This window comes from Castanea sativa, chromosome 5 (genome assembly GCF_040712315.1).
Source record: "Castanea sativa cultivar Marrone di Chiusa Pesio chromosome 5, ASM4071231v1".
NCBI lineage: Eukaryota > Viridiplantae > Streptophyta > Magnoliopsida > Fagales > Fagaceae > Castanea > Castanea sativa.
Window position 1 is genome coordinate 56,385,913 of NC_134017.1, and position 19,303 is coordinate 56,405,215.

Sequence of the window (19,303 nt, forward strand, 5' to 3'; positions counted from 1 at the left end):
CTAATAAGAATTTGCTACAAAACAGTTTATGAAAATTTTGTAAAAAAGTTTATGAGTATAACATTATATTTAAAAGAATCAATGATATGTTTAATGGAAACATGATGTAATTTTATAGAACAAAATTGCTAAAATTAGTACACATATATTTAATAGTTTTTTTAAAAAAAATTAGTCCAATGATACCTCTGTCTTTGGGTTCAATATTCGCTTATACCAAAAACTAATTAATGTTTTAGTTTTCTATACGTTGAAACTCTCTTAAGAAAAAAAATAAAGTGAGAGAAGTGTTAACTACGTCGCATCTTATTTTTGTAAACAATCGAGTAATTGAATGAGTTGCGTAGGGAAATAAAAAATGTAATTGACTAAATGCATTCACACGTGTGAAAGCTGGTAGGCCAACTTCTATAACAAGTCAATATTCTAATATTTGATAGTCCATGACCCCGCGTGACAATTTCTTCAAAGACCGAGTTACTTTTAGGCCTCAGTCAACTCTCTCAATTATATATGTATGGCCTCTCTCCACTTTCCATCAATCAAACTTAATCTTCAACCACCAAATTCCAAGCATTTCCAGTTCCAAAAGGTGATCTATACTTTGCAATTTGAACTCTAAAATCATCATCATGGCACTATCAACAATGATCTATAACCATCTTCCTACCTCTCAACCCATCCTCATGAACAAGCTCTCCAAAATCCATGGACCTGCCCATCAACAAGTTGTTCTTGATCAACCCAAAACAAAAACATCTAACCGGGTTTCAAGTCTAACCGAGTCACTCTCACACCTCCTCCACCTCCATCTTGAAACTCCTCCTCGTACTCAAACTCACCAAATCAATTGGAACTTGTATGGTGAAGAGAAACTCTCTACTCCTACAACTTCTCCTAAGGAGGTCATAGCCCAAAACTGGCGTGACATGCATGCTTCCTCAAATTGGGACAATCTCTTGGATCCACTTCATCCTTGGCTCCGAAGAGAAATAATCAAATATGGAGAATTTGCACAAGCAACATATGAGGCTTTTGATTTCGATTCTCACTCGGAGTATTGTGGAAGCTGCCGGTACAATCGTCACAAGTTATTCGAAACATTAGGCCTCAGTAGAAATGGCTATAAGGTCAGCAAGTATATTTATGCCATGTCACATGTAAACATGCCTCAATGGTTGAAGAGGTCGAAATTGGTGGACACGTGGAGCAAAGATTCCAATTGGATGGGCTACGTGGCAGTTAGCGATGACGAGGAGACTCGTAGGATTGGGCGGAGAGATATTGTGGTGGCGTGGCGTGGAACCGTGGCACCAACGGAGTGGTATGAGGATCTGCAAAGGAAGTTGGAGCCATATGGGCACGGGGATGCTAAGGTTGAACATGGATTTCTTAGTATTTACACTTCTAAGAATGACTCTACTAGGTACAACAAGTCTAGTGCCTCAGAGCAAGTCATGAAAGAAGTGACAAGGCTTGTAGAATTGTGTAGGGAAAAAGGTGAAGACGTTAGCCTCACAATCACTGGACACAGCTTGGGTGGTGCATTGGCTCTCCTCAATGCTTATGAAGCTGCATCAACTATTCCTAACCTTCCCGTTAATGTGATTTCCTTCGGTGCACCAAGGGTTGGCAACATTGCTTTCAGAGATGAGCTTCACCAATTGGGAGTTAAACCCTTTAGAGTGGTAATTAAGCAAGACGTAGTACCTTCGATGCCAGGGCTTGTTTTCAATGAGAGTTTACAAAAATTTGAAGATATCACCGGGACATTAGGATGGGTTTACGCCCATGTTGGAGCCGAATTGAAACTCAATGTTCATTCATCACCTTACCTTAAACGTGGATTAAATTGGCCTGGGTTCCATAGCCTTGAAACATATCTTCATCTTGTGGATGGGTTTGTTAGTACTACCTCAACATTTCGGGAAGATGCTACGAGAGATGTTGCTTTAGTGAACAAGGCATGTGACATGTTGGTGGATGAGCTTAGGATCCCACATTGTTGGTACCAATTGGCCAACAAGGGATTAGTTTGTAATGCTCATGGTAGATGGGTAAAACCAAAGAGAGATCCAGAAGACATACCTTCACCTCATATGCAAGAAAATATTAATATCCCTGCTCTTGAAGCTGGGATGCAAACACAAGATGTACTTAAACCTTTATATAGTGTTTGATAAAACTGAAACTTTGTTTTCTTGTAACTATAATTATTTCAGTACATATTATGATCTATGACTTTCTAAACAGTTTCTATTCCTATTCCCTCTCCCTAGCATTCCCATCAATAAGTTCTTTCTCTTCAAGGTACATTTTTTTTTTTTTTTTTGAGAAGGAAGGTAATTCATCATTAAAAAACTAGACTTGAAGGTCGGACAGTACAAAAGAAAAAATGGCAGGAGGAATAGACTCCGTTCATACCTCTAAAGGAGAAGATAATCTAGCTCTCTGGGCTAAAGCATGCGCAACCGCATTGCCTTGCCTACCAACATGAGCTAGAGAAAGAACAACTCTGAAAAGAGTTTAAATGAACATGCATATCTCAGCCTTCCCAATATTTTACTTTTAAACAAAAAAACTACTATCATTTGTTGCTTTAACGAACAGAACTTGTGTGGATTGGTAGTTTGGATTGGTAGTTTAAAATACAGTCTTGTCCTGTGTGATGCATGAAATTTTTTATTTTGGTAAAAATATCCAAGGTTGACTCAATATAATTCGATGTCAAAGACTCTAAGAGAGAGGGAAAGGGAAAGGGATAGTGAAAGGGAAAATTTTGAGAAAGTGTAACAATAAAGTTAGAAAATTAATAAAATGAAAAAGAGTTAAAATAAGAGAGGGTTGAGAATAGGTTGATAATGTGGTCGCTGATGTGGTTCAACAAAAGTATAGGAACAATAAATATTACAATTCAGCTATTAGATATATATATATATATATATATATATATATATATATATATAAAATATAATATAATATAGATAGATTACATTCGTAATTAATACATATTATACATATTTTGAATTATACAAGAATACTAATTATTTATTGTACATACCAAACATCTATAACTGTTTTTAACTTTTTTTCAAGGTTGCTACCAAAGACATGAAAAGGAGATAGTTTTTTTTTTTTTTTAAATGAATTTTAAAAAATGAATCATTTTCTAAAAAATGTTAATGTTAAAATAGTTATTTCTATAAATTATTAATTATTTAATTTAGTGTGCCAGCTACATATATATTTACTAAGGAACACAGCTTCAGATTGTTGCAACCTGTATATATAGGCAATGGAGCCTTACTGAGTTTGGGGGTGTAAAAGAGCTTCAAAATTTTCAGGGTATAGTATTTTTAGATGTTCAGTTTGTCCTAAGGAACTTCCTCTTGCCTTTAATATATATATATATATATATATAGAAACATTTTACTTATGTTTAAAAATAGTGGGAGAGGCGTTAACTACTTCACAAGTTATTTTTATAAGCAATCGACTAATCGACTGAGTTGCATAAGGAAAATAAAAGATGTAATTGACTGAATGCATTCCTAAGTGTCAAAGTCGGTATGCCAAAGGTGAAGGAGCTGAAAGTCAAAAGATTCTTGTCTTTTTACATTAGATTGAGAAAGCTTATAAAAAATTAAAAAAAAAAAAACTTAAATTCGTAGTTACGGGTAGAAAAATAATGTCCACAATAAACTTAGATAATAACTAGTATTCTTTTATGAAAAATTAAAAATTTTAAAAAAAAAAAAATCTAGTAAAGCTTGTCTGTTCTTGTAAAAAAATGTTATAAACATTTATCTGTATGTAGCATTAATCTATTAGAGAATTCTTATTAAAAATGTCAAAAAAAATATAGCTTTTAACACCTAAAAAGCCACTTTATCCAATTTAACAACTCACTTTTAAACATCTCCAACATCAAAGGTTTTATTTTATCACATAACACATTAAAATAATATAAACAACCTAATTAAATAAATATAAAAAACCCAACAAATTCATTTCCCCTAAACCCTCTCTCATCTTCTCTACCTCCTCTATAGCCACCACAATCTAATGCCACTACCAGCCACCACTGCAACCCACTACCACCGCCTACCACAACAAGCCCAAACAACCCCACCACAACCCACAACCCACTGCCACCTAGTGAAACAACCCACTGCCACCATCAATCACAACCCACAAAACAACCCATAACCTCCGCCACAATCCACAAAACAACCAACAACCTCCACAATCCACAACCTCCAACACATCCCACAAAACCCACAACCTCCATCACAAACCCACAAAATGCACAATCCAACCTAGGGACGGAACTAGGATTCATACCTGGGGGGGGGGGGGGGGCCCAAAACTTAAAACCAAAAAAACATTTATGAAAATAAATACTAACATCTATGTCATATTCAACAAAATACTACATATAAAATAAGTATTTCTTAAATATTTCATATTATAAAACACATCAACAAAGTATAACATACAAAATAAGTGTTTCCTATTTTGTGCACAATTTTTGTTTAGTCCATATTTATTTATTTATTTTGTTTTTGTAGTTAAAGGGGCATAAATTTTATTTATTTATTTTTTTTCTTGTAGATCAATATCTAAATATTTTAGAGGAGGAGAGACAAATATATATATATATATAAGGGCAAACCTTAATTTTTTGTATACCAATTTTTTTTAATGCAGGGGGGGGGGGGGGTGGGGCATGGCCCCCCTTTGCCCTACTGTAGTTCCGCCCCTAATCCAACCCACAACCATCACATATCATGGAGGCAGATTGGGAGAGAGATGAAATATTTGGCAGTTTTTGGCTTCGACGTCATCGATGGCTTTGCCTAGTAGCGTTGGCGGGGCTTTGCCCAGTAGCATTGGTGGTTTGGTGCTTAAAAAAATAACTTTTTAACATTTTTCAGATCTTTGATGTGAATACTCTTAGAACTCTTTGTCTTGTACTAGTTGGTATTGACTGTTACTCTAAATTACCTTTTATTATTAAAAAAAGTTAAAAATTACCGTATTAGCTCTCAATGCCATTAATCTTAATCTATGCTAGAAGGCCAACTAAACACAGCAACTGACAGGGTCAGAAGCTCAAATTAAACACAAAATAATAAGGACCATGTCCATTTGATATACCTTTTATTTTTATTTTTTGCGTCTTATAACGGATATCATTAGAGTATTTGTTAATTGACAATTTTAGGAAAGCTTTAATTCTACTTTTATATGAAATATAAAAAATTATCAAAAATGTTATTTACTTTTTTCTTTGCTTATAATTTTTTTTTTAAAAAATAGTTTTTAAATTAGTGCTCTTAGTGTATCTATTAACTTTTCTTTTCTTTTATTTTTTATAATGTTTTAATATGATTATTTTAAACACAAAATTTAAGATTTAAAATAAAAAAATTTAAATAGTACGATTTCAAAACGAGATATCAGATGAACACTATAATGATGCATAATTCTTCTGCGTCAAAATATGACAAGAACTATATTTTGATTTAAAGTTTTTTTGTTCTTCAGAAGAATGATTTCTAAACTAGGGTGTGAAGAAATGAATAATTAATTCTATTCAACAGTACCGTGATCCAGATTCCATACCCATCAAGGCCTTTAATAACAAGTCAAATATTTGATAGTCTACTACCCCGCGTGACAATTTCTTCAAAGACCAACTTAGTTTGGATTCAGCTAGCTCACATATTGTTTTTTTTTTTTTTTTTTAGAATTAAAAAAAAAACAATATGTGATATTGTTGAAATCACCTAAATGCACCCATCCACAACAAATCAACGACATATAAAAGCGACTATTAAACAGGTTGATTACGAAGCAAAGATTTATGTTATCTTTTTCTTTTTTCTTTTTTGTTGACAAAAAAAAGGTAGAATTGCCTAAAAGGATTATGTTAATGAGTGCCCTTAAGGTACTTGTTAATAATCTATTTTAAGAAAATTTTGACATCATTTTTATGAGAAATGAAAAAAACTGTCAAAACATTAATTGCTTTTTTTTTTTCTCATAAAAACTTTCTTAAAATGGATTATTAACCAATACCCTAAAGGTATTTGTTAACATTTTCCTAAAAAGCCACATGTAGCCTAACGTGTTTGTTGATTACCATCTAGAGCTTGGTACTCATGTTGGAGAGATGTGGCCCCACCAAGTATAACCTCTGTGTGAGCTTGGGTATCTTCAAACCAATATTTGTTATGTGCATTCCCTATAGCCCATGCTACCGTAGCCTAGTGTTCCATCTCCCTTTGAGGAAATCTCGAGCATACTCCACATTAGAGTGAAGAAGTCTGTAGCATAAACATTCCTTTTTTGGATCTTTCCCCTGATCAAGCCCCCACATTACGTGCAAAGGGACATTACCACTAGAGGTGTTCAAGGGTTAGGTGAGTCGGGTTTGTGCCCAACCCGCAACCGACCCGTAAGAGATAGGGTAGGTAGATGCCCAACCCGCAATCGACCTGTTAAGAGGGTCGGGTTTCGCGGGTCAATTTGCTGGCGAGTGGCATCGGTTTCAGGTGAGGCCAAAACTCTACAAAAAACACCGAAAAAACGGCGAGATCTCACTCGATCCAGCCAAGATCTGGTGAGGATCTCATCAAATCCGATGGTTTTCCCCTAAATCGTGTTGAGAATCATCAGATTTGGTGTATCTATGCTGGATCTGATTGTTTTGGTCATTGAAATCTGCCAAATCAAGCTGAAAACTTGTTGGAATTGCTGGAGAATTCGCCAAAATTTGATGTCTTTAAGTGGGTAAAGTTTCACTGGTTTTGAAGGAGGGGACTCGAAATCAACCCACCGGCGTCGGGTTTTGGAGCTCAGGACCCGCGATCGACCACCGGAGCATTCGGATCGAGTGAACGCAAGTCGGGTATAGATGGGTTGTGCGGGTGGCCGGGTGTGTTGGACAACCCTAATTCCCACAATATGTGACTCACTATTTCGCTTTGTTGGTGACATATGACACAAAGATGATCCAACTGCACTTTTCTCTTTCACAAGTTGTCTTGGGTTGGCAAGATATTTGAGCATGCTCTTTGTAGAAAAGTTTATACCTTTGGGGAGTGTTAAGGGACCACATAGACTGCCATAAACTCCCATCTGCAGAAGCCATAAAGTGATCGCCATCCGACGGGTTAAGCACCCTTTGTGCTACCCCATACACTAATTTGACCGAAAAGGTTTGAGACTTGTTCTCCTTCCACACCAACATGTCATTAGCATGCAAGTTCGTCAAAGGAATGCTTAAGATATCAGCACACGTATGGTTCTCAAACCAATACTTCAATTTAGCCTTGTCCCAATGATTTGTGTCTTCATCCACCAATTCCTTTACCTTCAACGGCCTTGGCCCATTCCTGCAAAAGGATGGAGGTTGAGGTAGCCACTGATGATTAACAATATCAATTGAGGTTGCACTCCCCATCATCCATCTCAACCCTTCTAGTATAATATCTCGAGCTTGTAGTATGCTCCTCCACACATAAGAATAAGCATGGAAATACTTGGCTTTTTATACCCTAAAGAACAAAGAATTGGGCTGGTTGATTAGGCTCCACGCTTGCTTGGCTAGCATAGCCAAGTTGAAAGTGTTTATATCCCGAAAACCTATCCTACCTTTGTTCTTTGGGTCACACAACCTTTTCTAATTTATCCAATGTATTTTTTTTTTTCATTAACAATTATAGGATTTTCCCTAGCTAAAACATTAACATTTCAGATCGATATATCACTAACATTCATACTTATAAGTTAGTGGGTAAAAAATTGATATAACTAAGAGTATTTTAAATCAAAGATAAAAGTATAATATAAAATAACTTTATAATTCCTTTTCAATACCTTTTTTTTTTCTTTGTGAATTTTGTATAAACATTTAAATTAATGTTATGAAAGTATATTGTTACTCAATTAGTTGTTTTTTTAAAAAAAAATTATTTCTATGAGTTATTAATTTTTTAATCTAGTGTGTTAGTTTATGCATATACATATGTTTTTGTTTATGTTTTCTTTTTTAATGTTTGGGTGTGTGTGTGGACTCTTGATTTAGCTCTGACTTTTATTTTAAACTAGATTGTAACTCCATGTATATGCACGGGTACAATAAAAAACAATCATAATTACACAGTTTAAATTATACATTTTTTTTTAAAGAAGATATTCAAATTATATATGGTCTTAGCTTACACCTTTTTTAAACCATCCATTTCTAAAATATGTAATGGTTATATATATACTAGTCGCTAACCCGTGCGATGCACGGGAAAGGTATTAAGTACAATATAAAATTTAATTTTGGTTTATTTTACTACAACACCAGAATTGAATTTGTAAAATAAAATCATGTAGCTAAAACATTTGCTAACAGCTATACGTTTCAGATATTTATTAAACTATATATTATTATTATTATTATTATTATTATTATTATTATTATATCAACTTAACAGTATTTAAATATATGATATTCATCGAAATCTTCTTGACAAAAAAGAATTGGGTCGAAAAACAAATCAGCACAATCTAATAAACAATAAAATTTCAATATAATCTTTGGAAAATATTCTCCCATTGTCATCTTCATTAATTGTTGTACATTGTCATAATACCTATGCCATAAAATAGATAAATATTATTAACACTCACAAAGAAAAATCAATAGGTGAAATGAAAAATAATGAATTTTTAAGTCCAAGAACCATCTAAAAGTGACAACATTGTCTCAACACATACAAACATGATGAATATATCATACTCCATTATAAATAATGGGCAGGGTTAACAGACCATGGGCTAAAGCAATACAAGCCCGCAGTAAAAGGCTTTTTTTTTTTTTTTGTGAGAAAGGTTGAATGTTTTAGTAAAGCAGACCATGCAAAATCAATACATCAAGTCATTTTGGGTAGCCCACAGTGAAAAGGTTAACTTAGTAGAACTACCAGGGAAAAAGAAAAAAAGAGCCATTAAAACCAGACAGTGGACAAACACAGGCATGCATCAAGAAAGCTTCCACACGTAGACAAAACCAGTAAACTGCCAAAAACATGAGAAAACAACAGGTGGACAATCATGCATCCATCAAATAAAACCATTGCACATGTAGACAAAACCAGTAACACTGCCAAAAACATGAGAAAACAACAGGTGGACAATCATGCATCCATCAAATAAAACCAATACATGTTGAAAAAAAAAAATCCCTAATTCTCTGAATATTTAACACCAACTATTCCTTCGTCACCTATTTTGTAAGTTCAGCTATCTATTCTCAACAGAAAACAGAACACCTTCTAATGGTGATTACATTATTGTAAGAAAAGTTTAAATAATTTGTAACATAAGCTTCAACATATTAAAGGACTCTTTGTTTCCTCTTCCTCTTTTGTCGATCTGCAATAGGTGTGAGCTGTACATCACTTGCATCATTTGTAGGATTAGCATCTTCTTCACTTGGTAAGTTGTTGGCAGAATCATTTGTAGCATCACTCATATAATACTGTTAAAAGAATATGGTCTAAATTGTATTATGATATGAATAAGTAACATTAAAAATATCTAATTTTTTTTATTTAAATTTAATATAAAAGTACTCATCAATTATTTGATCAAGTTTAACTAAATTGTCAGTTTGCATAACAGGATCAAAAAGTTTCTTCACAGTGTAGATCTCTCATCCCTGTTTGAGGTTATAGTCATTGAGTTCTAATTGGAAGACAAATGTTTTCCCAATAAGGTTTGCTATTTGCAAAGGCAGGTCAAAAAGTATGCAGCTCTTTATCCAAAAATGAGAGGACCTGCAAAATAAGTTTTTTAAAAGCTTTTTAATTTTAAATTTTAAACTATCAATTAGGTTCTTGCATCTAACAGATTAATAAAATCAAAATTATGCAATGGCAATGGTTGGAATCATGGTTGTAATAAGCCATTTTCACCCAAATTCATTCATGTTAATTTGATCTACTTAGGAACAGCCATTTGCTTTCAATCTTTAATGCATTACAGATATGACATGGCTTCAAACCGTTGGCAAGAGGAGTCACATGTTCCAAAAGAAACTCATTTGTGAACTATAGTAAAACTCATTCGATTGTGAACTATAACAATTCTCATTGTATGCTGAAAGTAATCTTACCAAACCACAAAATAAAAAGAAAGCAAAGAACAAAGCATTGAAAATATCAGTATGAATACCAGGGTTCTGCATTATTTGAAAAAAGAAAAGAAGAAAAAGACTGGTCAATACGTTGAATTAAATACCTTAGAAACAAAGTTCTACCAAGCACCTATCTAAATTTGAATGCTTGAAAGTTGAAAGTAACGTTAAAAAACTGTGCTTTGTCCACAAGGCTTTTATTATAGTCACTAATACAAAGAGTGTCTAAGAGTGTCTTCATCCTTTAATATAGATAGCAATGACTTGGCCAATAAATTATGATTGATACATAACAAAAAGTGGTCAATAACCAGTAGCAATTAAAACCAAGATGCACAAACCATAAAGTGGCTACAAACTAAAGCAAGAGTAAGCAAGGCATTTTCTCAAACACATGGTGTGCACAAAATATTTCAACGCCTTAGTTATAAAAGTTTGCTATTATAAAAATTAAAAATTAAAAACAGGAAAAAATAGCATGATTGTAACATTTGTTATTATAAAAAAAAAAATTTAAAATAGAAATACACAACCTATTGACAAATTGAACAGGTCCTGTAATGCAACAAATAACACAACAAACAGGTAGAACAAACAAATTGAAGAGTATTTAATATATGGAACTACATAACTAATTAAATTCTGCCATGAATAACAGCATTTCTATCAAATTAATGGAAGGTTACCGTAGTGATTTTGCTGGGTTACTCTGTTTTTTCTCCACAACCTTTGCTTGGTTTCTTCTCGCAGAGGGAAAAAAGAAAACAGAAAACGAAAAGAAGAAAACAAAAAGTCAACAATGTGGGTTTGAAAGAGTTAGACCAAGTAGTGCAAGAGTAAGCAAGACAAACTAATGTTTGTGAAGAAAAGAATTACCAATAGCAGTAGCGTCAAGGGCACTCTGTTTTTTGTCCACAACCTTCGCTGGGTTTGTTCTCGCAAAGGGGAAAAAAACAGAAAAGGGAAAAACGGAAAGAAGAAAGCAAAAAGTAAACAGCGTATATAAACAATAATAAGTAGTTACCCACTGAAACTAAATGAGCACCACCGAAAAGGGAGAAATAGTCAAATAACCCTCAATTCCCAACTATATAGTTAGCAGGTCCGGTTCTGAAACTATATCATGAACTAACATCTCGATTTTCAGAGGCTCGATTTTAGGCCAAAAAATCGAGTCTTTAGGACTTGGTTTTTGAGTTAAACCGAGTCTGATGTGGCGTTTTTGCCAGGTGGCCTCCACCTGGAAATCGAGTCTATAAGACTCGATTTTTAAACCGAGTATTAGAGACTCGATTCTTGCCACGTAAACGCCACTTAGATCTCGAGTATTAAAGACTCGGTTTTCTGAAATGGAAACCGAGTCTCATAAACTCGATTTTCAGGGTAGGCTCTTTCCCCAGCGTTGGGTCCCATCTGTCACTTCCATGTAGGTCTGATCTGAAACTGGTCTTGAGTCTTCAGTAGTCTGGTCTGACTGGTGTTGAATGAAATAGTTAGTTGAATGAAATAGTTAGTCCAACCTTCACGTGAATTTTCAGAAAAAGGAGGCACTTCACGTGAATTTTCAGAAAAGGGCGGGAGGTGTGTATTTCTTAGATCTCGAGTATTAAAGACTCGGTTTCCTGAAATGGAAACCGAGTCTCATAAACTCGATTTTCAGGGTGGGATCTTTCGGCAGCGCTGGGTTTCTTAGATCTCGAGTATTAAAGACTCGGTTTCCTGAAATGGAAACTGAGTCTCATAAACTCGATTTTCAGGGTGGGCTCTTTCCCCAGCGTTGGGTCCCATCTGTCACTTCCATGTAGGTCTGGTCTGAAACTGGTCTTGAGTCTTCAGTAGTCTGGTCTGACTGGTGTTGAATGAAATAGTTAGTTGAATGAAATAGTTAGTCCAACCTTCACGTGAATTTTCAGAAAAAGAAGGCACGTGAATTTTCAGAAAAAGAAGGCATGCGTGTATTTCTTCAGAAAATAGGTCTCCTAGGTCTCTCAGGAATCTTTAAAAAAAAACTGTATAGGAAAAGCAAATATTGCTCCTCTCTCACACATTCAGTAAAACCATCTCATCATATGCATTCAGCAAACATTGCTCCTCTCTCAACTCTCACACAAACATTGCTCCTCTCTTCACTCTCATACATTCCTAGTAGCATATTTGCACATCCTCATGTCAGGTAACGTTCTCCTCACTCTTACCTATATATATATATATATATATATATATATATATATATATATTTACATATTTACATACAAATATATATATATATTTATATTTATATTTATATATATATATATATTTATATTTATATTTATATAAATATATATATATATATATATATCTATTTTAGAAAGTGAGGAGAAAGATATATATATATATATATATATATATTATTCATGACCTAGGAAGTCTTTTTGGTAGCTTTCGGTGAATTTATCTGCTTCCTTTTCTCCATAATTTGTATTAAATTTGAGTTTGTATATCACATATGGTATATTTAACTGTATATTAATGCCTTGATTTTGAAATTAGATGATATGTCTAATTTTGATTGCTCATGATCAAATTGCACTCATTCATTTGCACATCGTCATGACTTTTGTTGTTTGGTTTGATATTTTTATTTTTATTTTTATTTTTATTTTTGTTAGAACTGAGTCGAAATTTTGTAATGGGGGTGAGTTTTGTCTTTAATTTTTTTATTTGTTTGAGTACGAAATGATAACGATTGAGTGTGTCTGTATGTGATGTGGGGTGAGTATATGCAATTGTGGGGTGAGAAGTTGTAATTTTTGTACTTTGAGTAGATATTCAAGGTTTTCTAATTGATGTTAAATAAAAGAGATAAAATATGTCACTAACATATTATACTTTACTCTCTAATAGGTTCACAATCTCTGAAGAATATTGATATAAATGTATACTATGGTGGACCCCTTGACAATCCTGGAGAGATTGACGGATTCCCATTTAGAGGGTCGGGTATTGAATGCTACTACATGATGATACGTCGTAAGTTGAAGACGTTGGATGATTTGAAGAGCAAAATAATGCACTCATTGAGTTTGAACCCTGCTTGGTATGACATCAAGATTATTTATCGTTACCCACAAGAAGTCCTTCATGAACGGATAAATTACGGGTATATGGCGATCAAAGAAGACAAACATGTAAAGATGATGTTTAATAGGATCCAAAAAATGCCCCAAGTAAATGCTGCTGAGTTGTATGTAAGTTCGGAGCCGCTTGTTGACATAAATACTGAGGTGGTGCAAGAAACAACTACGGCTTTACAATTTACAGCCCTAGATGATGGATGTACTACAATGGGAGGGTATACAATGGGAGGTTATACGCTCCCATCTCAAGATCATGTTGCCAATACTGGTGAACCCCTCCATCCTCAAGAGACACATTTAGAGGAGGAAGACGAAGACGAAGATCATGCCGCGAATGATGGTGAAAATATTGATGACGTGGATGAATACGAAGAGAGGATTGAGCGAGGCGACTTTGAGAACGATATGGATGACCATGAAGTTGTTCCCAATTTTGAAGAGGAAAATATGGAGTACCATGATGAAGGTGATGCAGATGATAATATTGGCATCCAGCATGATACAAATACGACTACTGCCTACAGACCTCCTGCCGACTCATTTTACGCAAATACTTGGGAAAATATGGTTGATCCTTCACGTCTTCAGATACCATATGTTTCTACTTGGGAAGATGGGATGCATTTTCATAAAGGGTTGACTTTTGCAAATAAAGAGGCGGTGAAGCATGCATTAATAATATACGCAGCAAATGATAATAGAAATTTTATAATCCGGAGGTCGACCAAAACTAAATTGTGTGCTGCATGCGTTGACGACAACTGCAAGTGGTACGTTGGGGCATTCATGAAGGTTAAACTTAATGGTCTATGGATGGTCACGTCTTATGTGGGTCCACACACTTGTATACCCTTTGGCCTGCGAAGAGACGGTAAAATGATGGATTCTAATTTTGTTGCATCAGAAATTGTGGGAAAATTGCGACAAAATCACACTGCTCGTATACAAGATCTCTAGGACATCATGCATACTAAGTATAAACATGAGCTTTCTTACTATAAAGTATGGGACGCAAAACAAAAGGCAATTGCTAAGATATTTGGGGATTGGGAGGAGTCTTACCAAAGGTTGCGAAAGTTGTTGTTGGCATACTTGGATCAGGATTCGGGTACCCAGTACAACTATCACACCATACCTAGGCCATACGAGAATTCTGCGTTACTACGTTATGTATATTGGGCATTTGCTCCATGCATTGCTGCATTCCAATATTGTAGGCCAGTGATCAGTATTGATGGGACTCATTTGTATGGTAAATACAAAGGGGTTTTGATGATTGCAATGGCAACCGATGCCAACCAAAAGGTTTTGCCTCTTGCCTTTGCTGTTGTGGACAAGGAGTCAGAGGCTAGTTGGGGGTGGTTTTTAGAGTGTCTCAGGGGTTCGATTGAGCATGTTACACCTGCCAATGGCATTTGCATTATTTCTGACCGACATAAAGGTATCAAAAATGCCATTCGACAGTGGCCTAGAGGGAGGGACGGAACAGAACAGGTATATCACCGATATTGCCTTCGACATGTTGCTAGCAACTTCAACAGACGCTTTGATGACCCGATTCTAAAGGCATTGGCCTTGAAAGCTGGATATGCGACCCAAGAAGCTAAATTTGAATCCATAATGCAAATCATTAAGGAGGCCGAGATTAATTTACTGAGGGGTGTAGACCCTACTAGTCGCCATGTTGCACGTTGTATGCCATATACATATTTAACCAGTGAGGATCTGGACAAATGGACTCAGTCACATGATGGTGGAAGACGTTACGGGGCAATGACAACCAATATCTCTGAGTGCTTTAATGGGGTACTGAAAGGTGCCCGCGGTTTGCCCATTGCGGCAATGGTTGAATTTACTTGGTCCAAACTTGTTGCATATTTCCACGATCGACATAAAAAAATTGCGGAAGATCTCTCTCGAGGTAAGGTGTGGAGTGATTATGCAATGGAGATCTATAACAAAAATGCGCAGAAAACTGCAGGTCACACTGTGAGGAATTTTAATCATGAAACTGGTGTATATCAAGTGCTTACCCCGTACAACGACCATAGAGGTGGAGGGGGAAACCACAGTCATGAAGTACACGTATTTGATAGAATATGTGGTTGCAGAAAGTGGCAAAGCTTGAAGATCCCTTGTTCACACGCAATTAAAGTTCTCCAAAGTCTGCACCTCGATGCGACCAGCTATATTGACCCATGTTATAGTTTGAACAACGCCATTCACACATATTCACATAATTTTGTGGTGCCAAAGTCAGAGTCATTGTGGAGGGACGTTCGCGGACCACGGTGGGTGCCTGACCCACAGCTGTTGCGGGCCAAAGGTCGTCCTGTGGCCTCAAGAATAAGGAATGAAATGGATGGGGTACGACGAGAACGGGGAAGCCGGAGGGAAGATCCGAACTTGAGGGAGATTCAACCAAGGCAGCGATGTGGAGTGTGTCATCAAGAGGGGCATAACCGTAGAAGCTGTCCCAATTCTCGTGGGGCTTCGACAAGTGGTAGTGCTACAAACTAGGCAAGTGCTCTCACTGTTTTTATATAATATGCTATGAATTTCATTTGGTTTTTGTTCTTCGCATTTGGAAACTAACGATTGTATTTTCATGTTTGTAATTCAAGATAAGACCCGATAGAAGTTTTGGCAATGTACGTGGGACTTGTCGTTATCTTACGTATATGCATGTGCTGAATGTTGTGGTTATGTACAAGTGTTTTTTTTTCTTTGTTGAATGTTGTTGCCGAATGTAGACTATGTTAATTTTAGTTAGTTGTTATTTTCTATATTTTGTTTATTGTTGAATGTTGTTGTAATTGAACTATTTGCTATCCATTGTGCTTGTCACATTAGTTGCGTTGTGCAGCTTTTCCCTAGCCAGCAATGAATAGTAACTGTTTGAATCCGGTTGTTTGTTTTTGATGTACTACTCCCTTTGATTGGTTGTATCTAGTTGTTTACTGCTGTAGGGGAAGGGAAAAAACTAAATCTTGTTTACTGCTGCAGTAGCTGCAACCAAAAAAAAAAAATCCCAGTGGAAATCGAGTCTTTGGAACTCGATTTCCTTTGGGCAGATTCAAACGCACCATTTCCACGGGGATGATATTTTAGAAATTCTAAAAACTGGGTAACTAATGTAAATCGAGGCTTTTAAACTCGATTTTTAAAGGCGCCATTTAAGGCGGCTTTTCAGTGTAAATCGAGGGTTTTAAACTCGATTTTATATATGTAAATCGATTCTTTTAAACTCGATTTTTAACGGGGCCAATTCCTAGAATTTTGTTGCCATTTACCATTAGATATCTAACATTTTCGTTAGTTGTCACAGTCCAATATAACAATTTAATCTATCATTTATTTTAATTTTTTTTACTCTAGTGTTTCGCATCAACCAGCTGATGGTTTGTGGTATTCACAGGGCTCTTACACTCTCAAGATGACACTGGAGGATGGTAACAATCAACTGTTGACCTGCATTAGCTTCAAATTCAGTATCAGCTTTGGATCTTCTGCGTCTGATAGTTGAATACCTTGCTGATGTTTGCGGTGTTGCAACGTGGTGTTCATTAGAAAATGACTTGTGGCCATGAAGCTACAAGGTATCTAGTTTTCTCATCCTCATAAGCCTTGTCAGAGTCAGAATCATACTGTTCCTCCCTGCTCCCACAATGGATGTCAAAATATATTGGTCTAAGATACAGTGAACTCTCTTATTTGTATGCTTAATAGGGACATTTCCCAGACAGAGAGGTCAGATAGTGAAGATGTCAGTGGATTGGTCGAAGAATGGCCTTCTAAGAAAGACATAGGCCATATGTTTGAGTTTATAGCATGTTATGTTGCATGTGAAAGAGCTAATGTCTCAAAAAGTGTCCTGAGTCAGATTTTAGAATACTTGACATCACAAAATAATTTTCCAACTAGTGTTTCCTCTCATCACATAACTTCAACAAGAAGGGAGAAGCAGGGAACATAACAATTTACTGTTCCTCCCTGCTCCCACAATGGATGTCAAAATATATTGGTCCAAGATACAGTGAACTCTCTTATTTGTATGCTTAATAGGGACATTTCCCAGACAGAGAGGTCAGATAGTGAAGATGTCAGTGGATTGGTCGAAGAATGGCCTTCTAAGAAAGACATAGGCCATATGCTTGAGTTTATAGCATGTTATGTTGCATGTGAAAGAGCTAATGTCTCAAAAAGTGTCCTGAGTCAGATTTTAGAATACATGACATCACAAAATAATTTTCCAACTAGTGTTTCCTCTCATCACATAACTTCAACTAGTGTTTCAACTAAATGATCTAAAAAGATTTCAACCATGAATTTAAAATATGGGATAAATATTGCCACCAGTCATTTCAAATCAATTGTTGTCAAATAGGGAAGTTTATTGATATGCTAAGGTTAAAAATTGTATCTTATTTAAAATTTACAAGAAAAAGAAAAAGGAAAAAGAAAAAGAAAAAAAAGAAACAAAAGCAGAGAGTTAAGGCGTGACGTGTAGGAAATTATTTGATTTGAGAAAAAAAGCTCGGTGGTTTAGTTGTTTCAAATGTTAGATCTGTTCAGTGGGGCTCATGGAACCTTTGGAAGTGGAATGCCAAAGGATGATCAGAGTCTTTGATGACAATGGAGATGGACGAATTGATTTCAAAGAATTTGTCAAAGAATTTAAATAATGACATTCAGTATTACTTTAGAAAAGCGAGTTTTACTCCCCCCAAAAATATTGAGTTTAGACCATAATTTTCACCAAGCACTTATAATTCTTGCAAACACTAATACAAGTACATCTTTTCATAACATACCAACAACGAACAATAGGATCATTTGCCCTCACGATCAACAACAGATCAGTCTGCACAAAACGTGTAGACATCAACAACAACGTTGAATGTTCGTAGGTAGAAATTTTTGGAAGTCATCATTGCTTGAATCTGAAAAGTCTGAAATGTCACTTTCATCATCTAACGCAGTAATTTCATTAATAGACTTCATGGCTCGCTCTTGCGCCTTCCCCTTTAGATGCTTCCTAGCTTTTTGGACTGCATGAAAACGGTCTAACCGCCTTTGCATTTGATTGTTCTCTTGTTCAAGGCGAGCAAGTATGTTGGCAGGCTCATCTCTAGGTAACTCGGCTGAGCGTGCCTTAGGAACTCGTAACCCGTGCCATCGACAATACACCTCCAACTCACACCTCTTCTCGTATAGGGTTGACCATGGTGGTTCTGCTACGGTGAACTCCATTGCGGTGGTATCTGTACTTAGTTTTGTAGGTTTGCCGACCATGATGTGGCCAACGCTTCCAAGACTCTCGTACGTGTATATTGGCATATTAACGAAATCTCTCTTCTTTCCAACCCATTTCCCTCCATAGTGGTCTGTGTATGTTTGTAGTTGTTGATCTGCTGGAACTTGTGATAATTCATTTGTTGAAGTAGATTGAAACTTGTTTCTACGTGTACGAGATGATGTTGAGGCATTGCGACTCATAGCTTACTCAACCTACAAAGTTAGTGGTGTAGGAATAAGAAAAGAATTGTGGTACATTTATAACCTCATTCCACTGTGTATTCAATAATAAAATTTAACATATTCAGGCTTGTCATGTCAATACAGGCTGGAAAACCACGATACGAATTTTTTGTTCAAATGTTCCCAATGTCATAGTGAGATTCTCTTATTCTGGGCAGTAGTTGCAGTGTCTTGCTATGACTATTCAGCTGAACAGTATTCATGTGAAGAGTATTTAGCATGCTTGTGTTTCATCTGACATGAACTTGACAAGACAATACCGAGTTGTGTTAAATGCATCATAAACTTTTCAGGGGTCTTCTGCATCCTTGAAAACAGTGCATTGCAAAATGATGCAGATCTGTGTATTGACGTGAGTGTGAATGATATGACTAGATAGGGTTCAACAGTGCCGAGCTATTGAGCAGCACATGTAGCACTATGAATATCAGTGTAGCAATGGTGG

General features: G+C 35.8%; 1 protein-coding gene and 1 long non-coding RNA gene across 3 annotated transcripts; one reads left to right on the forward strand and one right to left on the reverse strand.

The window, feature by feature from the left end:
• Positions 1–540: 540 nt before the first annotated feature.
• On the forward strand, positions 541–2,246 carry LOC142636641 (phospholipase A1-Igamma1, chloroplastic-like). Its single transcript, XM_075810912.1, has one exon. It carries the CDS (start codon positions 633–635, stop codon positions 2,178–2,180), a length of 1,548 nt encoding a protein of 515 aa, XP_075667027.1. The 5' UTR covers positions 541–632; the 3' UTR covers positions 2,181–2,246.
• Positions 2,247–9,091: 6,845 nt separating this feature from the next.
• LOC142637100 (uncharacterized) lies at positions 9,092–11,241 on the reverse strand. Of its 2 annotated transcripts, none has more exons than XR_012844537.1 (3): positions 11,075–11,239; positions 10,885–10,938; positions 9,092–9,541 (listed from the first exon to the last, which is right to left on the reverse strand). It is a non-coding gene; the product is annotated as an uncharacterized LOC142637100 (long non-coding RNA). The 2 variants fall into 2 exon arrangements; XR_012844536.1 differs by lacking the exon at positions 9,092–9,541 and adding an exon at positions 9,551–9,839 and having other exon boundaries at positions 11,075–11,241.
• Positions 11,242–19,303: the final 8,062 nt, after the last annotated feature.

Excerpts from the sequence above, each read along its gene's own strand:
- LOC142636641 (XM_075810912.1), top strand. The coding sequence starts at position 633 with ATGGCACTATCAACAATGATCTATAACCATCTTCCTACCTCTCAACCC.